The 21,177-nt window shown below is 38.8% G+C and overlaps 1 protein-coding gene across 4 annotated transcripts in view; it reads left to right on the top strand.

Moving 5' to 3' along the window:
- The window catches only part of Kiz (kizuna centrosomal protein), a 103,741-nt gene that overhangs the window by 13,205 nt on the left and 69,359 nt on the right, over positions 1-21,177 (top strand). For 3 of the 4 annotated variants that reach the window (XM_051183233.1, XM_051183231.1, XM_051183234.1), the window contains 3 exons: positions 1,312-1,392; positions 16,760-17,402; positions 18,280-18,583. In XM_051183233.1, coding sequence (XP_051039190.1) covers positions 1,312-1,392; positions 16,760-17,402; positions 18,280-18,583 — 1,028 coding nt within the window. The remainder of the gene's footprint in view (positions 1-1,311; positions 1,393-16,759; positions 17,403-18,279; positions 18,584-21,177) is intronic. The other variant, XM_051183232.1, reaches the window with a different exon arrangement.

The raw sequence follows: 21,177 nt of genomic DNA, 5'->3' as shown, positions 1-21,177 counted from the left end.
TGGTCCAATACTCACTGATCATAACAAAAAAATTAGTCACATCACAGGAACAGTTTATGTGTTTATGTTTTATGTCCCTATTGTAATCTGTCTCGTATCCCTTTTAAAGATGCTTCTCCTGGCCTCTGACAAGTTTACACTTTTAAAGCTTTTGGACTTAGGAGTTGAGTTTGTCAGAGTTCAAACATGTAGACATAGCAGAAACATGCAAATTGCATGTGGATAACTGCCTTATTCCATTATTTTCATTTACTTTACCATCTTATTGTGTCTTTGTACTGGTTTTATATAAACTTTAGCTACGTTTCTACTTGATCATTATTGCCCTCTGTTGTGTTAATAGCACCTGTTAAGAAGAAAAAGTGTTATTTAAATGGAAGAAATGTATAATATCTTTAAAAATGTTAAGGCAAATGTTCAGCTTGGGTTATTACTGCTTATGCATTTTTTTTTTTTTTTTTGGCCTGTCAAAACAAATTTCAGACCTATTTTTTGTTTAGACGAGAGCTAAAGAAACAGCCTTTAATTCATTATCTCATAGGTATGTTTCTAACTGTTTGAGTAAGTGCTTAATTCAGAAACATTCTGATTTTTATCTGTAGTGGACTGCAGTCAGCAGCATTTTAAGGCTTTGAGTGGGAGTATACTGAATCAAAGTACTTTCATGCCGTGTATTTTAGTTAGTGAAGGACATTATGGAGTCAAATATTTTTCATCAGTTATAGGGAGGTAACAATGCAGAACATTTGATGAAGTTGCTGATGCCAAAGCAAACTTGATCCCGATGCCTATAGTATAATCTTATTCCTAGAAAATAAAACTGATTTAAATTGATGATCCAGCAAAATAGTGTACTTAATTGTCTGTGACTTTAAAGGTCATGATAATATAAGATATATGATAATACAGCGAATCTGTAGGACTTATTTTTCTCTTTTTTTAGGCTTTGGAAATAGACACCCAATACCTAACTTTTATAATCAAGCAATTGGATTTTCATGATAGTTAAAGAGAATATGCTTTGGGGATATGTGTATTGTGCATTGAGGTTTTATTTTATTAAAAAAAATGGAAGATTAAAAATCCACTAAGCCTTGTTTTACTTTAAAATATATGTGTAACATTTTATAGAGTTCAACTTTTGATATATATTATTGTGAAGTTGCCTGTTTTCTAAGATAAGCTGAATCCCTCAGCATCATCAGCTTTTTTCTACTCTATTGTTCTTTTTATGTTGCAAAGATGACAAGATATAGGTGGCTTTTACTTGCAATAGCATCTACCATAAAGTCAAACTTTGTTTATATTTAGACTGAATATGAGGCTGAAATGAAGAAGATGCACCTACTGTTAAAAGACAGCCTTGGGATGAAAGATGAAGCCAGAGAAAAGGTATCACAGTAAGACAATGAATTTTATGTTTCTAGACAATTTTTAGAATGCTCATATGTTGAGATTTTAAAATAAAATCATCTTTGTTATAAGGGATTTTTGATGGAATCATGATTATCTACAGAATTTTGCTTCTATGATATTGTTTTAATGTCTAACTTAATTAAATTTGCCAAAAGGTAGTCACTTGGACTTAAGATTTTAAAGAAAACCTCAGGGTTGCAAAAGGTAAAATTGTATTTTCATCATTAGTCTTTTGTAGTTTATTGGACTGAGAAATGTTTTAAATGAAAATAAACTAAGTATGGTGCTTTGATTCTTTTCTTTGTATATATAATTTTGTACATTTGAACCTTTTCACAGACAAAGTGGAAAGAAAAGATTGCATATCTAAGCAATAGACAAAAAGACTGGCAAGGAATACTTAAATAAATTCTGCTATGTATCTGCCGTAATACAGGCTTCTAATCCTTCTGCCTATCTCCATATAAATGATTCTGCTCAAGACCATAGATGTTTTCTTCACTAAAAGCAGTAAAGCTCTTTTAGATGAAATGTCTAAAAACATCTTGTAATAACTTGGAGCATGCTGGCAAGAGTAGTCACTTGTGACTATGTGTGAAACCCCCTCAGCCAGTCGATATTGTAATAAGTAAAAATGGTAGCATCACTCCATTATTCAGAGAAGCCAACAGCGTGCTTGTTCCTTAGGCTGCAGCATTCATTAAGAAAAGCTTACTGGGCTGAAAGCTGGAAACAGATGATAACGGGATATGATTTTCATATTTAATGCTTTCCTTGGAAGAGTATGTGTGCTACAGATTGATAGAAGAATCAACTGCTACTTTACTAAAAGACTTTCAGGTTTGCCCTATAGCTACCGATGGAATCATTCAGCCAAGAAATTAACTTTTTCTCCTTTTACCTGCTTTATATATCTGCTAAGCAGGCTGCCTGGCTGCCAGTAAATGTTATTATGCAGTTAACTGTTTGGTATTTAAGACTCTTATCAGAAAAGAAACAGAGGCCACACTATTTTGTTTTTATGGTAGGAGGAAGGTTTTAGTTTTCCTTTCTTCCTTGCATTAGCAGGCATTAATCTGAGTTTACAGGAAGTTTTAGTTTTCTTTCCCCATAGATTAAAAGTTAAAAAGCTAGAATTTAGAGTATTCTTTAAACAGTAAGATACAAAGCACCAAGCCCCAGCCACCTTGACATATATAAAAAGACCTTTAATGATAAGTGATTTATATACCATTACATTAGATGTTGGGCAAATGTGGTAGGAAGTGATAGACTTCCAGACCAGACCTACATTTCTGTTTCATGTTTGGTCTGGAAATAATTGACATACTTTTAATCTGCAAACCAATTTGTTTATTCTCTGCTGTTCTTGATAGACATATTCGGGTTGTTCTTTCTCTGCTGTCCCTGATACACACATTCTTCGTATGGCTGTATCAATGACACTTAAGTAAAATGGAGAGTTTTAACCCCTGTCTGCACTACTGACTCCTTACCCTGCCTATAGTTGTGAAGTCTCCACTTGATAATTAGAACAGGGTGTTTTCTTTGCACTGAAAGCTGTCGTTTCCTGAAAAGATTTGACTATCGACGGTAATAAAAATCAATTAGGTAACATTTTGAGAAACTTGTATCTTGCCTTTTCTAATTTTCTCTTGATATCTAATCAATTAAAAGGCAAACACACTGCAGCAAAATGATGGCTTAGTTAATCCTCATTAAATGCTAATTCCTGAACAAGTCCTTATCTTGTGAATTATATTGTACTTTTTTATTGAAATCCAAGCTCCTCTTCTTTAGATAGTCACAGGAATTTGTCTCCATGCCCAGTCACTAGTGTCTGGAACTTTCTAAAGTATGGTACAGTTGTTGAGTAACTGTTCCGTTGAGAAGCCACAGTAGGCCTCTCCAAGATTGCCTTAATTCTCGCTCTTGAGATATTTCTCGCTAAGCAGTTTCTTTCTGAGGCACAGGGTAGTGTGCAATAAGTGCCAGTTAGCTATGGGGATGAACTTGAGCTGTAGGAGAAAAGTGAGGCTGCTCCCTCTGTAGTAAATAACACAAGTCTTAGTGGAGAAAATGGTACTTGAGTAGAACAGTGATCTTTGGCAGGGTGTGGACTCTGTCGGTAGTGATAGCACTAGCAATAAAGAAGCAGGAGCAGGGAAGCCCAGAAGGTCATTGCCCAGTGAGGCTGAAATCTGAAGATTGTGGGACATACCAGAAAATGTACTTGGACAGGTATATCACAAGATTCAGGTACCCATAACTAAAGCTCTGTGCTCAAGAACCGAGCTTTCCTCGTAGAATGGTAATGTGTGCCTGTGTGCATACCTGTGTTTCTTGGGATAGATGAAGACGCATAGACTGGTTATATCACTGCAGTGAAGCTGGCCAGGATGAACCTGGAGAAATCAGGGTCAGGCTAGCCATTGCAGAAGAAATCATTGATGGAGGAGAGAGGCTAGATTAAAGCAGTAAGGCTAGATCATAAAAAGATGGGTTTAGGGGTGTAGCTCATTGTTAGAGTGCTTCCCAGCATGCATTAGTCCCCGGCTTCAATCTACTAGTACCTTATAAGTCAGGTGTGGGACACACCAGCAATCCCTGTACTTGGGAGGTAGAGGTAGGAAAATCAGAAGTTCAAGGTGGTACTGATGGTACTCTTCCTGGCTAGAGAACTGTGAAGAACCAGGGGAGCTCATCACAGGACTACAAGTTACTTGGGGTGTCATCTCTGCTTTTTGCAGGGATCACGGGGAGGACAGTTCTGCAGGTTGCTACTCCTGTTTCTAAATAGCAGTTAACACTCTTCCTCTTAGCCAGGGGCTGCAGTGCCATTTTCTGTGTATTGGTTCACTTAATTCTTTCAGCAGCTCTGGTCTTAGATGCGATTGTTGTCCCATTTTATAGCAAGGCTAAGAAACGTCAGTTAACTCACCCAGCACTACACAGCTGGAGCCAAAATTCACATCCAGACCATCTTGCCATATTGCCTTCCAACAAGTTTTGGACATATTCTCGTGAGATGAAATCTTGGAAATGAACTGGTCTGTCTTGGTGAGTCTGTAAGTGTTCAGCTGAATAAGATGAACCATAGTGAGCAGAGGGTCTGTCTCAAACTGTTCATGTTTCAGTAATAGGAACATCTGTTCCATTTGGCTTGTTTGTGCAGAAGAAAGTTTGCATGGAGAAAGCCTGCAAAGACAGACACTGAGTCAATGTGAGCCTGCAGGTCTGGAAAAAGCATTGAAGTGGCTTTAGCCTCTGACTTGAGGAAGGTCAACAGAGGTGGCCTGTCTGCTAATTGGAGCAGCCTGACTATGGGAGATGCAGCACCCCAGTGTTAGATGGTGAGGATGGTTCTTTCCTGCTCAAGGGGAGTGACAGCTGTTCTCAGCATCTGAGCAATATCCAGAAGACCAGGACAGCTTATGCAAGGCCAGGGTCATCACCAAGAGATTAAGGAACAGACACCTGGTGGACAGGAAACTGAATCCTAAAACTGAAGTGCCCCTGTTGAAAGAGCAAATGACTTGGGAATCCTCTGGAAACAAATCCCAAGACAAGGATTTATTGCAAGTAGTTACTTAAGAGGTAGTCCCAGAAGTACAATCAAAGAGGGAAGAAAGTGGCAGAGAGGGGAAACAGCCAGTGTGTATGTGATTGAATGGGTTATTGCTGTGAGCACCTGGCACTCAGCCCCACTGGGGACTCTCAGAAGGCTGTACAAAACATATTCCAGAAGTACCCTGCTGTAGAGGAAGGGAAGGAGGTATTTGTCCATCAGTTTAGTCACTGAGCAGCGTGTCCGGCTCCACCCCTGACTGCTATGTACTGTCAACAGAAGTTCACAGGTGAAGAGGAACAGGTGTGGTAGAATACTAGGTATGGACCAGGACAGTGAGGACCCAGGAATTTGGGCCTGGCCCTTTTCCAGCTGCCAAGGGAAAAATAAGCAGAGAAGGCTGCTATCAACAGACTCTAGAAAGGCCAATTTCTTTATTTACCAGTTCACAATGTTGCCCTGACCAACATCTTCCTTGAGTCACTGTTCAAATGGAAAAATACAGACTCTTGCCAGAATGAGGCTCTGAGCAGTTCCTGTGCAGGGATGGTGACCTTCCCTTCCTTCTGTCATACTCTAAGTGACAATGAAATTCGACTCTGAACCATGAAAGATAAAGAATCATTCTGTTTGCAGCATGGTGTCGTTTCTGTTAATATGTTTTTCAGTGCTGAGAAATGTTTTCAAGCTCTATACCACTGAGTCACACCCCCAGCCCTTTCTATAGCTTTTAAAATTTGTTTGCTGGTAATTCAGAAAACAACTAGAAACTAAACTGGGTTATAGTAGTTTCTCAAGAGGGTTGAGTTATTTAAACAAGTCCAAAGCCTTCCACAAACTAAGTACACCTACCCATTTTTCAGTGTTGTGTAGGAAATGCTCTTCTCTGTCAGCTCACAGACCAAGAGGGTGCTAATAGCCTGTTCAGAGCAAAGGAGAAAGCTCTGAGAGCTCTTGTCTTTGTAGGAGAGATGTGCCCTATGTCATGTGCAGTAACAGGCCTGATGGAGCCTGCACTGTTGTGTCCTGCTTCCTTGTAGGCGTGCCTTCTAAGTCTCTGATGGGAAGTGTGGATCTAATCATAGCTAACATTTGCCTTGGTAGTGTATTTCTGTTCCTAGGGATTTGTGTGTGGCTACGTAAGTGTGTGAGTACACATCCCTGCAAACAGACTCCCACCCAAAATCAAAGTATTTTACTATCTGCTTTGCAGGGAAGGAGTACTCAAAGAAGTTCTCTGTCTTTCCCCAGGCCCCACACTGGTGAACGCGAGATCCTGAATCCAGATCCAAACAGAACAGACTAGTCTGGAGTCTTAAAGAAACAAACAAACAAAACAAAAACCATATTTTTGTTTTTAAAATTTATTTTGGTCAAGAGTCTTAATATGTCTATCAACCTACTTTTAGTTAACTGTATAAAATAATTTGCTTGAGAAAATGATAGGAAAGGTCCACTCTTAAAGGAACCTCTTTCCCATAGTTCAGAAAGTGGGAACTTTCTGCTAGACAGTTATCCTCCTCTGTTCCCCTCCATGGTGGGATTATGTGAAAGCATGCTAAGGTGCAGAGGCTCTTACAGGTGGGAAACTTATGCTCATAGATACAGGGGCGTGTCTTGTGGAGTGGGGGAAGCTGAAACAGTGAATGAGAAGGCAGGAGAGGTGGGAGCAGGCTTAGCGAAGACAGGTGGGAAATGGCTTCCTTCCTCCTGTGACAGGGCACCAGGGAAGCTCCAGAGGAAAACATATATTGCTTTGTTTGTTTGTTTGTTTGTTTTATCATTAGGATCCTCTGCGAATGCCATGTGCTAATATTCAGTAGCATACTGTATCATTAGAAAAATCATTCTTTGTACAACTGGAAGCTTGCTCTGACAGCTCCTTTTCCAGTTTGCACTCAGCTCGCTGCTTCTCATTCCCCTGGTTGTAGGGGGAAACAACATTAAGAAAAATTTTTAAGAATTAAGATGTTCTTATCAGTTTTCAAAACATTGTTTAAAGTAGAGTAAGGACCAAGACTTATCTATTTCCTAAGCCCATCAGTTCGAAACTTATTGATATCTGTACATACTTCCCTTTTCTTTCTCTTCCTCAGTAAAAATAGCTGTTAGTGAGACTTCTGGTCACCAGTAAGTATGTTCAGCTGTGTTCATTTGCTTTGCTCTTATTCTCCCCAGTCCCCACAAATTTTAAGAGGTGGAAGGTGAATAACAGGAACAGGAAAAGGAAGAACAAAGCAGAAATCTCAGGTGATGGATTTACTGCCAGGTCATAACTAGAAAGCAATAGAAGGACGCAGACAAGCTAGTTGTTAATGTCAAGTCCTTAAATACTGACTCATGGACCTTTTGGCAATATGTCTGTCTGTTAGTAGGCTTTGAGTTCCTAATGCTGGTTCAGTATCGACAATAATGACGAGTTGGGAGTTCTTCCTGGCCCAGAAACTACTGTGAAAAGATTCAGAACATAACCATTTTTCCTGTTTAGAAGATTAATTTTAAAAGAAAAGAAGTATGTATTTTAGAACCTGATATAGCAAACGGGAAAGCTGCCAAGCAACAGAAGCTCGCCTTGTCCTTCACCAGAGAGAGTGTCTTATTTTGTAAATGTTAGGTCAGTTTAAGTATTGAGTAACCCTATAGCAAGTGGTATAAGAAGTAAGGTTTTTCTGCCCGCCGCTGGTCTTGTCCCGCTGCCATGCCAACCCCAAATAACACACTAAGACTGTATTTGATATAATGCTGTTGGCCAAGTACTTGTTTCTTATTGGCTAGCTCTGTTAATTATTAACCCATTTCTATTAACCTCCACGTGGTCTTATCTTACTGGAGAGCGGGGGCCAGCGGTTCTGTTCTCTCCCATCTCACCATGTTCTCCCCTCCTTCCTACTTCCTCTTTCCTCCTTGTCTCCTAGTCCCTCCTATCTTCCTTTCTTATTGGCCAACAGTGCTTTATTCATTAACCAGTATGAGAAACATATTTACAGAATGACATCTCCCATCAAAGTGGCAGTTATTACTTGTAGAATATTATTTTAAAGTTATGTGACTTTTGTTTATGCTGATTTATTTAACTCTGTGAAGCTGTGATTCTTTGCCTGTCTAAAACACTTGGTGGTCCTACTAAAGAGCTGAACAGTCGATATCAAGGCAGGAGCAAGGATAGATGGGGTTGGCAGGCATAGAGGATAAATAGAAGGAGAAACAAGGAAAAAGAGGTGGACATCAGGGACCAGCCAGCCAGCCACCCAGCCAGCCACAGATTAAGAAGGAAAGACACACAGAAGAAAAAGATAAACACCCAGAGGGAAGAGGTAGACTGGATAATTTAAGTTAAGAAAACCTGGCTAGCAACAAGCCAAGCTAAGGCCGGGCATTCATAACTAATAAAAAAGCCTCTGTGTGTGATTGATTTCGGAGCTGGGTGGTTGGTCCCTCAAAAAAAGGCCAAAAGGCCAAAAGAGTAAAACTTCATACAATAGTTATGTTCAAGTTTCTCATATAATTTTTGTTAGGGAAGTTTAAACAATTGCTGATAGGAATGTAAAATGATGCAGCCACTTTAGAAAACAGTTTAACAACCCCTAGAAACATAGAATTATTGTGTTAGCCAGAAATTCCATACTAATTTACTCAAAAACATATCTGCCCAAACTCTTGTACTGAAGTTCATAGCAGCAGCATTTTCGATAGCCAAAATAGGAATAACTCACTCTGTCATTTAATGACATATATATATATATGTGTGTGTGTGTGCATGTATATGTATTCGTACATATATGTATATGTATACATATATATGTCATTTTGTTTATATATATGTGTGTGTGTGTGTATGAAAAATCCATGAAAAGGAATGAAATACTGATACATGTTGCACCATGAATATGAACCTTGAAAACATTATGTTAAGTGGAAAAAAGTAAAAAAGATCACATACTGTGTAATTCCATTTATACAAATCACTCAGTGTAATAAAATCCATAAAGTTAGAAAAGTTAACTGTTGCCAAGGCAGGGAGCTAGGTGGAGAACATTGAAGAAGTTTCCTAAAAAAATGTGGGGTTTCTTCTTGTAGCGATACAAAAATTTCTAAAAATTATAGCAACAGTTATATAGTTCTGAGAAAACACTAAATGTTATAATTACTCGGTTGTGTGCTTTGAAAGGCAAATTTTATGATATGTAAGTTGTATTTTGATAAGACTAATTTTAAGGGTTCAAGTCAAGGTGAATTTGTTAAACTGAAAGAACATATTTACATTCCTGACATAGTCTCACACAAGCACATTTTATTACTGTGTTCAGAATGGTCTTTACCTAGGATAGCTTTAGTTTTTGGTTTTCATTCGCCACATCTGAGCATTTCTCTCCTTATTTCATTAGCCTGCATAGGCCTCTTTTTCCTGGAACTTGCTCTGTAGACCTTTAAGCACAAAAATCATGAACATTTGTTGCCAGATTACAGTTATAATTTTTCACCAATCAGAGTACAAAGTTTAGGGGCCTTCCTTAAATACTCCATCGTTCTCCATTGACATACAATGCAAACTTTTCAGGCCACCAATCAGATTCATTTTTTCTTTCTATTGTTTGGAACAGCCATAATATTTCTAGAGAACTAAAGATGCATAATGAGTCTTTCTGTGGTCTAAGGAGGAGATAGGTCTGTTATTGGGAGGTTCACAGTTCCTCACATGGTTTTGGAACTTGAACTTTGTTTCATCCTAGAGGTAAAATGTAGCCTGAAGTGAAAAAAAAGATGGTACTTAGGACAAGATGCTTGTTGTCTGTTTTTGCATGAGTTTATATGTATAGACATGCATGCGGCCATAGTACACATGTGGAGTCAGAGGACAACTTGTGGGAATTGGTTCTTTCCTTTCACACAGTGAGTCTTAGGGATTGAACTCAGGCTATCAGATTTGATTGTGGGCCCCTTTTCTCAATATGTTTTTTAAAAAATTTAATGTAATCCATACAAAATGGTATTACATTGTTTTCAGTCTAATTACTTTGTTTACTAGAAGATAATTAGGAATCAATTAATCCCCCTCTCTCACACACACACATTCTTCTTGCTCCTTACAAAGTCAAAATACTTTTTTGTGATTATGTTACCATAAGTGAATAATATGAATGTAATCTTGAGGAAAGAAACATCAGTCAAATACATTGAGAGACAGCATGTGCTGGCAGATATCCTATATTCTTAAGAAATGTCAAGGTCAAGAATGAGAAAGCCCTTAGGAAGCACACGGAATTAGTATGCACAAGTAAGTGTATGCAGGCACAAGTATAAAATAGGGAAGAAAGGAAAAAAAATGGGAAAATGCAAACAGTTGGTCACCCTTGCTAAAGTGTGTTAAGGTATTTTTACCCTGTGGTTCTTGCAACTTTTCTGTAAGTTTGAATTGTATCAAATTCCAAACTCTTAGACAGGTGCATATATGCACTCATACACAGCACCTTTAAATGTGACTTCTTTTTGTGGAAAGTTATGATCACTAAGTAAACTGCCTGACTTACAAGTCTGTTCAGATTTTCTACTTCGTCTTGAGTCAGTTATTGCAGCACCTTTCTAAGAATTTATCCAAGTCACTAGAGTGTTTCTGTTTATCAGTATAAACTTATTCCTTGATTTCTCTTCTAACTTTTTAACAAAATATTTGTAACACATTACCTGCCCACTTACATTTCTGATTTTAATTAATTAAGTCATTGCTCTCTTTTTTTTTTTTCTTGAGTCTATTTAAAGGATTTGTTTTGTTTGTTTTGTTTGTTTGTTTGCTTTTAATTTGTTGACTTTTTCAAAGAATCAGCTTTTGGCTTGCTTTCCCTTTGTGTCAGCTTTGGGTTTAATTTTCCTTTTGAAGCTAATTAATATAGGTCTTTTTTAGTACTTTACTTTGTTGAGCTCTATTATGTAACTTCATGTTTTTCATCTCATTCGGGAAATTTTTCTGTTATTTCTTCAGAACTCTTATTGTTGGAAAGCATTGTGTGGAGCTGTGCTGCTTGGCCACTTTCAGCATGGTGGGTTTTCCTGGCCCAGCTAAGCCAAGTCTTTTGCCGAATCTGTAAGAAGATTCAGTTTCAGAGGGAGATGGCACCGGTTTGCCAACATGCAACAAAGAAGAAAAATCTAGAGAAACTTATTCCTGCAGATATGGCTCAGTCAGAATTCTTTGCCATGCAAACATAAGGACATGAGTTCAGATCCCTAGCATGTAATGTAAAAAAGCCAGCAGTGATACACACATCCCAATACTAGTGAAGCAGAGACAATGGCAATCTCTGCGGTTTGCTGGCCAGACAGCCCCACATTCAGACAGACCTTGTCTCAAAAAATTAAGAAAAACCAGAGGAAGACATCTGACATTGACCTCTGGCCTCTGTGCATGCATGCATGCATGCATGCATACATACATACATACATACATACATATGCATAAACATGTATATATGTACACATTGTCCTCTCCCCATTTCTGGAGCAATCTTCAGGGCCATGTACCCCCAGCCTTTTTAAAAAGCCAAATCCATGCATAATCCTCCCAGTTTGGTACTATTGCAAGATTCAGACTGTCCAGAAGTAAAAGGATTTGGAAGTAGCCTTTGTGGAGTTTGAGAATGAGGATGTTGCCAAGATGGTTGTGGAAATAATGAACACTACCATTTTGGTAAAAGACTTCAGCTATGTTGTTTTATGCCAACAGGAAAAGTACATGTAGAGCTTTTTGAAGAGTAGAATGTTCCATTTCCTTAGCCATCATGTCCAGCAGTGAAACGGGATAATCAGAATTGGAAATGTGAGCAAAAAAATAGAAGAGTGATTTAAAGGGAAACAAAAGTTACTGCGGAAGAGATTAGCTGAAGAAAGAATTCATTACAGTTTTCCCCCATCCGCTTTACCTTATATAAAAAAGGAGGTTGCAGGCTAAAGAACTAAAAAGAGAAAAAAGCTTCATGGGGCATGCCTAACAGTCTGGAGAAGCCTGGGGCTAGCCAGAGCCCCACTCCAGTTTGTATACCATTTTTGCAAAGATAGAAAATCAGGAGTGGTTGAAATGAATGATGATAAAGATAATGGGATTGTTTTTAAACAGCTTGTGTCCATTGTAAAAGAAAATGTCCAAGAGACTCCAACACCTATCCACTCAGGGAAACAAAGACAAGAGAAAAAGCAGCCACTGATTCTGAGTGCATGTGTATAGCATGTATTCTGAAAAGGAAAAAAACAAAAACATGGTGACCCAATCATGAGGGTAAACTTTTTTTTTCTTCAGTAAAAGGCAAGCATTGACAAGACTTGGAGGAAAACACACTGTTTGTTCTAGGAGAATAGTGGCTGATTTTGGCTTTGTGCCCTTCCTGAAGTCTAGAGATGTGTTCCAGTGCAGTAATGGCACTTGCTCTGTCCTTTACCTGGTATCTTCTAGTTTTCAGATTTTATAGTTCCCCTTAGAACTCACTCTGGGTGAATAAAAGGATCACCATTAGCTCTAACTTTATCACCAGCGAAGGTCTCCAGACCCCTTTGACCATCTGTGCAATGGTTGCACACAACTAACTCCAAAAGCTGTTTGAGATTTCCACATCTGGCAGCTGAAGCTATAAGTTTATGGGAATGAGAAGACAGTTCAGGTATCAGTACAGGTTTGTTTTTGTAGTCAAGTACTAATACAGATTCAGAAATAATTTGTTTTCAATGAAAACATTACTTTGGTTTTTGGTGGGCTAGCCTGATTTTTGCATTAGTATCATCAGTATGGAATATTCAAACCACAACCTTTTTTTTTTTTCCTTTTTTAATTTAAATTTGAAACAAGGTTGTTTTTATTACATCAATCCCAATTCCTTCACCCTCCTACCTCCCTAATTACCCCCTTCCAAACTCCAGTCCATCCCCTTTCTGCTCCCCAGGGATGGCCTTCTATGGGGGTGGTCTTCAAAGTTTGTCATATCATTTGGAGCAGGGCCTAGGCCCTCCCCCATGCGTCTAGGCTGAGAAAGTATCCCTCTTTGGGATGGGCTCCCAAAGTCCATTCTTATACTAGGGATAAATATGAATTCATTACTAGAGGCCCCATAGACTGCCCAGTCCTCCTAACTTATACCTACATTCAGGGGGTCTGGGTCTGTCCTTTGCTGGTTTCACAGCTATCAGACTGGGGTCTATGAGCTCCCCCTTGTTCAGGTCAGCTGATTCTGTGGGTTTCTCCAACCTGGTCTTGATTCCTTTGCTCTTCACTCCTCCCTCTCTGAAACTGGATTCCAGGAGTTCAGCTAGTGTTTAGCTGTGGGTGTCTGCTTCTGCTTCCATCAGCTACGAGTTGAAGGCTCTAGGATGGCATATGAGGTAGTCATCAATCTCATTATCAGGGAAGGGTATTTAAGGTAGCCTCTCCACTATTGCTTAGATTGTTAGTTGGGTTCATCCTTGTAGATATCTGGGCAACCTTTTTAACAGGATTTGTATGCAAGTCAAGCTTAAGGATTGTAGAGAACAATGCCCGTTTACTTATTTTTAAGTTTCTGGTACCCTTAAAATGTGCTTATTCCAAAGTTATAAAGATTACCCCTCTCCCCATAGCCTTTTTCTGCCCCTTTCCTTTCCTGGGGCTTTAATGTTTTTGATATAGTAAGTGATATTCTGAGGTTCATAGTTTTCTTCATTCTTTTTTTGCTCAAATTGCATGATCCCAATGTACTAACTCATCCTCTTGTCTGTTTAGATCTGCTGCTAAACCCTTCTTCATTCCAATAATTGTTCTTTCCAACTGAAGAATTCCCATTTAGTCCTTTTAAATAATTTATATCTCTTGTGCTAGGTTTTACTCATAGTTGGCAAGTGAGCTACACCTCTAGTCCTATAATTGTTTTTTTGTTTGTTTGTTTTTGGTTTTTGTTTTTTTGAGACAAGATCTCACTATACAGGCCTAGCTGACCAGGAATTCTCCATGTAAACCAGGCTGTCCTTGAACTCATGAGGATCTACCTGTCTCTGCCAGAGTATTGGGATTAAAGGCATGCCCCACCACATCAAGCTAGCCCTATAACTTTGGTTAATTCTTTTGAGATAGTATCTTTCATGTATCTCAGGCTGACTTTGAATTCTCTATGTAGCAAGACTAGCCTTGAACACCTTATTCTCTTACCTCTGCCTCCCAGCTTCTGGGATTACAGGTGTGCCTGGCTTCAGTCCTTTAATTTATATATTGTAATGAGTACGGTTTTTCCACCTGCTGCCTGGTCTTGTCCTGCCGCCGCGCCAGCCCCAAATAACACACTGAGACTCTGTATTAGATATAATTCTGTTGACCTGGTTACTTGTTTCTTATCGGCTAGCTCTGCCTTCATTATTAACCCATTTCTATGTATTTCCACGTGGTCTTACCGAGAGCTGAGGAATGGCAGTTCTGTTCTCTCCAGGCTCTCCATCCTGACTCCTCCTCCCTACTTCCTATTTCCTCCTTGTCTCCTAGTCCCTCCTATCTTCCTTTCCTATTGGCCAACAGTGCTTTATTATTAACCAGTATGAGAAACATATATACATAATGGCATCTCCCATCAATATATCTTTATAATGATCTCTATTTGGACATTATTCTCATATTTAAAATCTCTCTCTTCTTTCCCCTCTCTCTTCCTCTCCCCAACCTCCCCTACCCCTCCCACTTTTGAGATCCATCTCAGTAAACATACTGGCTTCAAAGTAATTCATTTGGGTACCCCTGAAAAGTCAGCCTCTGAGTGTTAGAATACTCTAGTTCTTTGGACATGATTTAAAAAAAAAAAAACTTATTTAGCTAATTATAGCTATTTTAATGCATTTATCTAGTCAGTTTAATACCTGGACTTCCTCAGAAATAGTTTTTACTGATTGTATATGCTCACTGTAATTAAATGTGATACTTCTGAAATTTCTGCCCTCCAAAAATTCCTTGTTAACTCTGTTTGTTTATCCATATTGTGAGTTAGTTATGTGAAATGTGTATTATTTTTCATGTGTGATCACTGAGGTTTCTATTAAATTTACTTAATAACCATCAGCTTTCTTTAATGTCTGGGACTAGGATTCTCACTGCCTTTGCTAAGAGGTTCTAAGTATGTTGGGCTATTCCTTGGCCTTCATTTCTTGCTTAGAGTCTCAAAGTGAGTTTGAGTATTTACTTCCTGGAAGTGTCTCTTGAGCATCCCCACAGCCCAGAGCATGCAGGTGGTCATCCAGATTCCCAGGAGTATACTAGAACCTTCCAGAGTCCCGGACCCCCACAGGCAGCTCTTTGGCCTATCTACTGCCTAAGGCAGCTTCCACATTAAACAACTGCTTCTGATAATATTCAACAAACTCAGTTTAGGAACAAGGCTGTTTTGTCAGCTTAAAGCTAGTTCAAGTCAAACAGTCTTTTGTGTGGAGTCCCTCAAGGAGCTACCACACTGAAGACTGTTGTCTGGAAATGGGGCCCTTGAAAGAATCCTGCCTGCAACCCCCTACCTCCAGTTTCTTTTCAAGTGGCTGTTTGGCTGGTTTTTGCTGTGACTACAGGTTGTCAACTTGGCCAGCACCTGGCAGCCCAGAGCTTACTGTTCTTTTCAAGATCTACCTGATTCTCATAAATCAGTGCCAATGCCCCCCCCCCACTCCCAGATTCTTAGAAAGCTGATTAAGTCCCAGGATTTGAATAGCTTTTCAGGATTGTAAACTCTGTTTTGGGCAGAGACTGTTTAGTGCTCTTTATCTAATCTGGCACCCTTGATTTGTTGACTTCAAAATTGGGCATGGGTTGTGGTTTTTGTTTTGTTATTCCAGGGTTAGAAGAGACAATGTTTTAAGAGATATATGGCCTGGATTCTGTTGTCTCTGACTTTTCTTGTCTTGCAGTTTGGACGTTGGTATTTCTTTCTGTGGAGGAAGGATGTGAATGCATTTTGCATCTCCCCATCTGCAGTATAGGGAAGTGAGTGCTCTCCTGACTGTGGAAGTGCTCTGGTTCTTTGGGGAGAAAAGCACTTAGCTTCTGTAAGGCTTCATGCTTGCTACTTGTAGTTCTGCTTAGTCCCGTGCACCCCTGTTCAAGTTGGTTCTCTGCCCAGCTTTGCCTGTCTTCTCTCCTTCTCCCCTACCCTTCAAAGAAGAGGCTCAGATTTTCTATAAACATACTAGTAAATTAAAATTACTTAAAAGTTCCTTAACCATATTCAAGAAATTTTGATGCTAATTTGATTACAAATTAGGACTATTCTATGTTTTAATACCATTATGAATGTGACAACTTGAAGTTTTTGTTTTATACATAGCACTAGAAATAGAGTTGAACCTCTTTCATTGTCTTTCTTCTGTATTTCCCTGGTTTGCTTTTTTCTTTTCTTTTCTTCTCTGGTCAATTCCCTTTGTAGCAGTGCTAACTGAGCTCTGTATAGAGTGCCTTTAGAACTCACCCCTTTTCAGGGACCGTTATTGGGGTAAAAGTTACATAACCTAAAATGTACTGATTTCATTTTATTTTAGCCATGCATTTCACCTTGATTAAATGCATGCATTTTATTTTTCAGAAATGAATTCCATAGTTCTTTGGCAAAGTTGTTTTGTACAGTGACATTGTTATTACAATAATAATCCGGACTGTAGTAGAGTTGCCAATTCATTAAGTGTGAAGACATGTTTTATCGATGATAGGTGTTGATTTCCATAGTTATGCTTTCTTTACTGATTTTTCTTTCTACTTAATTATTCATATACAATGTGTTGAATTCACACCTCTTTTTGCAGGATGCAGTGCGGGCAGGAATTAACTCAAGGACAGCCATGTCAAGAGGATTGTATCAACCAGCAACCATCTTTATGGGCCGCCAGATGTCAGCCATCTCAAGCATTGACGATTACAGTACAGAGCAGAAATCTAAGCAACCCACAAAGAACTGTTCAATTCCTGACCCACATTCACACCAGCAGACAGCCCAGAGCAGCTGTGTGACAGACAGCTATGTAATACAAACTAATAGTGACACACAGTGCTTAAATAAGTCTGACAAAATAGATGGAAAGACATCTCTTCAGATTGGTGAGAAAACACCCGTCACAAGCCATGTATTGTCTGAGGAAGAACAAACTCATTGCTTAGAGATAAGCAGCACACGTCACAGCAAGAGTAATTTATCTGAAGGCAGGAAGTCTGCTGAACTCCATTCCTCGTTACAGGAAAGATTAAGTCCAGAGAACAGAACCACTGATTTAAAGTGTGACAGTTCCAGTGGATCAGAGGGATCAGGTGGAGAAATACTGACACAAGAACATATTGAAGTCAGGAGAGAAAGAGTTAGCCTGCCGGTCCCCACACTATCAGTTTCAGAACACCATGCATCTGCAAATAAGTGGGCTGGAGAGAAGCCTTCTGCTTGGGAAGGTTTCTCAGGTGAGACGAGAGACAGAGTTTGATTTTTCTTATTGCCTAGCTTTTCTGGTCATGATCTATAATTTTATTTCTTTGTCTTTAGACAAAGAGATAATAATTTCTTCAACATGTTCAAGGAAATGTTTCAAAAGATGAACACACTGATTTTTAAAGTCATATGTTTAAAAGTATTTAAAATGCTTTTGAGGGCTGAAGGTGTTCAGCTCAATGGTAGATGTATAGTTATCATATAGAAGGCCCTGGGTTTATTTGATTCTCAGCACCACTAAGTTTATACATTTTTTAAAAGAAATTTTTGAAAGATTTCAGTACACAATTGTATTTTTAATGCATTTGTAAGTGTGTATATGAGCATATTTATCTTGGAGGGTACATGTGTGCATATGGAGGGAAGCCAGAAGACAAACGTAGGTGTCTCATTGGCTTCTCATTGGTCTGGATTTCACCAGTTTGTCTAAACTGATCATCCAGTGAACCACAAGAATGCCATCTCTGCCTCCCCAGCACTGGGATTATAAGCATGGCATTCTTCATCTGTATGTGCATGTGGGGTATTGAACTCATGTCTTCATGCTTCTGAGGCAAGCACTTCTTTGACTGGGCTATCTCCCAGACTTGTGTTTCTACATGTTTGTTACTTTTGTTTTTGTCTCTTGTTTTACTTTTGAAACAGTCTCACTGTGTAGCCTTGGAATTTTCTGTGTAGACCAAGTTGAACTTGAACTCATAGAGATAGATCCTCCTGCCTCTGCTGAGATTATAGGCATGCATCACACCAGGAGGCTTCTATACATTTTTTAAGGGATGAAATTTTGTTCTGTGTTCTTTGGATTCTAGAACTTTGCAACCAGCAATGCGTTCATTTTCCCTCTTTCAGATGATCTTGCTCATGGGGACCCAGAGTCACCAAAGGCCTTTCTAAAAATGCAGGAAGAGCAGGAGGAGGAAAGTTCGTGCAGCAGTAGTGATCTCACAGTTTCTGTAAGTGAAGAGAAATTGATTTTTGAGAATCTGGAGGCATTACCAAATCCAGGAACCAAGCCAGAGAGTGAAGATGGAAGGCAGGCCTCACAGTCACTCTACATCAAGCTGCAAAGAGATCCACTCTTCACTGATTACGGTTTGCAGGCCCAAAGCTTTCCTGATTCAGAAGGGGAACCCTCCCCGGACTCACCAAGACAGTAAGCCATCCTTCTTCACAATCGTTTTGCTTTCAGTTGTTTGTGATTTTCAGAGTCTGTTCTACTTGGAAACTGTTACTGAGTACCCAGAAATGATGTTGTAAGCTGCCTAAATCTTATAAGTAGGCTTTTAGGTAAATTCTCACCGGCTTTCTTTCCTTCTTTCTTCTCTTCCTTTTTTGTAAATTTTAAGATAGCTTTTAAAAGTCTGAGTGTCATTGAACTGTAGTGATTGTCAGTTTATAGTTATACCCAGGCAGTCCCTGGTAAATTTACAAGTCACTCAACCCAACCCCTACCCTTACTTTTTTCAACCCCCTACCATTATCTTTTAAAAAAAAAAAAAAAAAAAAAAAAAAAAAAGACTTTGACATTTTGCTCCCACGGAAGAGAGAAGTAACAAAACTTACTAGGATTTTTACTTTGGGAACTCAGAACTTTGTATCTAATAAGCACACACTCAATGCTTGTATTGTTTTCCCATGGTGTCGCTTTTATTTATTTGTTTGTTTGTTTGTTTATTTTTGTCTCATGCTATTAAATGAACTCATACTTCTTGCATCTCTAATCAAGACTTCCTTTTCTGGATGTAAATTTGAGAACACTGGAATCCCTGGTGTTTAATAGAGCATCAATATGGTACATTTTGAGCACTTACCAATGTCCATCTCATAAAAGCTAAGATATGTATTTTTATAATTGATTGGAAATTTGGGGCCAAATAGGTTGGTCTCCTGAATAGAAAAGTTACTAGATATTGACAACAAATTCTGTGATTAAGCAAACCAACTAATCAAATCATATTAGTAAGAAACATCAAATCTCTTCTAGGAAGAAAAGTATCCTAAGTGAATAGTTTAAGGTAGGCCTTACCTTTTGTAAGTGAATAAACAAGACTAAGGAAGAGCACAGTAGTGTCACATAGACCTTTGGGTCATTGTGCATGCATGCACACATGCGCACACACACACACACACACACACAGCTTGTACATCTAATTCTGCCCCCCAACTTTTGATTGTACCACCATACTGGCAGCCTTTCATTCTAGCAATGTGGGGCAGCGAATGTCAAAGTGGGTGGTCTGCACATGTACATGGGTGCACAGTACATGCCCTGTGACTGGTTATTGTTGTTGGATATTGGATACCTATAGGATTTTTCTGTTACTGTGTTTTACTCATCAAAGAGCTACAGGTGTTCTGTGATACAGGAGTACATTAGAGACTTTATTACTAGAGATAGAATGTCTAGTCATATTTTGTGTTTATATTTTGTGTTTATAGATGTACTGGCTAGTTTAGTCAACTTGACATAAGCTAGACTCACCTGAGGAAGGATCCTCAGTTGAGGAAATGCCTCCATGGATGGAATCCATCTCTAAGAAATTTTCTTAATTAGTGATCAATGGGGGAGGGCCCAGCCCATGGTGGTTGGTACCATCCCTGGGCTTCTGGTCATGAGAAGCCAGTAAGCAGCTCCCCTACATGGCTTCTGCATCAGCTCCTGCCTCCAGGATCCTGTCCTGTTTGAGTTCTTGTCCTGACTTTCTTCATTAATGAACAACAATGCTGAAGTGTAAGCCAAATAAACCCTTTCCTCCCCAACTTGCTTTTTGGTCATGGTGTTTGGTTGCAGCCTAACTAAGACAGTAGGCTGATTTTTATGCCGAACAAAGTGGTACTTCTGTAGGCTAAGGACAAGTATATTTATTTACCTAGGACTTGGTGGTTTTCTGAAGTAAAATCTCCTGCATGAATGACTTTTTCCTAGAACCCTATATCTAAGTGCCTTGGAATTCTCAAATATGGTTTTCAAATATTCATTGGAAAATATGGGCATTTACTAAAATTCTCAGTATTCATGCTGATAACCTCTCATCAAAATGAAGAAGTCATTGTACAATCGTTATTTGCTGTCCGTGCTGTTAAATTTGAGCCTATTGGTTTTCTGTGGTGAAAGCACTCTCTAGAAATTAGGTTGAAGGGTGTTTCCTTTTCATTACACTTTTTATTTACTGTGCACTTGGAGAGGGCTTGCATATGTTATGGTGCAAATGGGGAGGTCAAAGGGCAACTTGTCAGAGGCAGTTCTTCTTTCCTTTTGTCATGTGGGTCCTGGAGGTGAACTCAGGCCATCAGTTTTGACTGCAAGCACCCTTACCCACTGATCTTGGTGTGCTCATTTTTATATCTGTAATAAAAATATAGCTTTATTAATATATAGTTCACATACTAGTCAGGTCTCCTGTTTAGAGTAGACAGTTCAATGCATTTGAGTTTAGTACACTATTAATTTTAAATACTGTAATAAATGTATAACATGAAATTTGCCATTGTAAAATACACATTTCAATGACACTTTAATTATACATTTATAATGTATAATTAGAATTCATACTTTAACCCTGTCTTGAAAAACAAAAACAAAATTCATACTTTAAATAATTCTTGAAAGTCGAGTCATACATGCCCCTTTTATGTCTAGCTAATTTCAGTTAAGCATATGGCTTTGAGGTTCATCCATGTTATATCATGCATCAAAATCTCATTTCTTTTTCTGGTTGAATAGCATTTCTGTATATGAATATACCA

The sequence above is a fragment of the Phodopus roborovskii genome, unplaced genomic scaffold (assembly GCF_943737965.1).
Source record: "Phodopus roborovskii unplaced genomic scaffold, PHOROB, whole genome shotgun sequence".
Taxonomy (NCBI): domain Eukaryota; kingdom Metazoa; phylum Chordata; class Mammalia; order Rodentia; family Cricetidae; genus Phodopus; species Phodopus roborovskii.
This window is presented reverse-complemented; position numbering and strand designations above follow the sequence as displayed.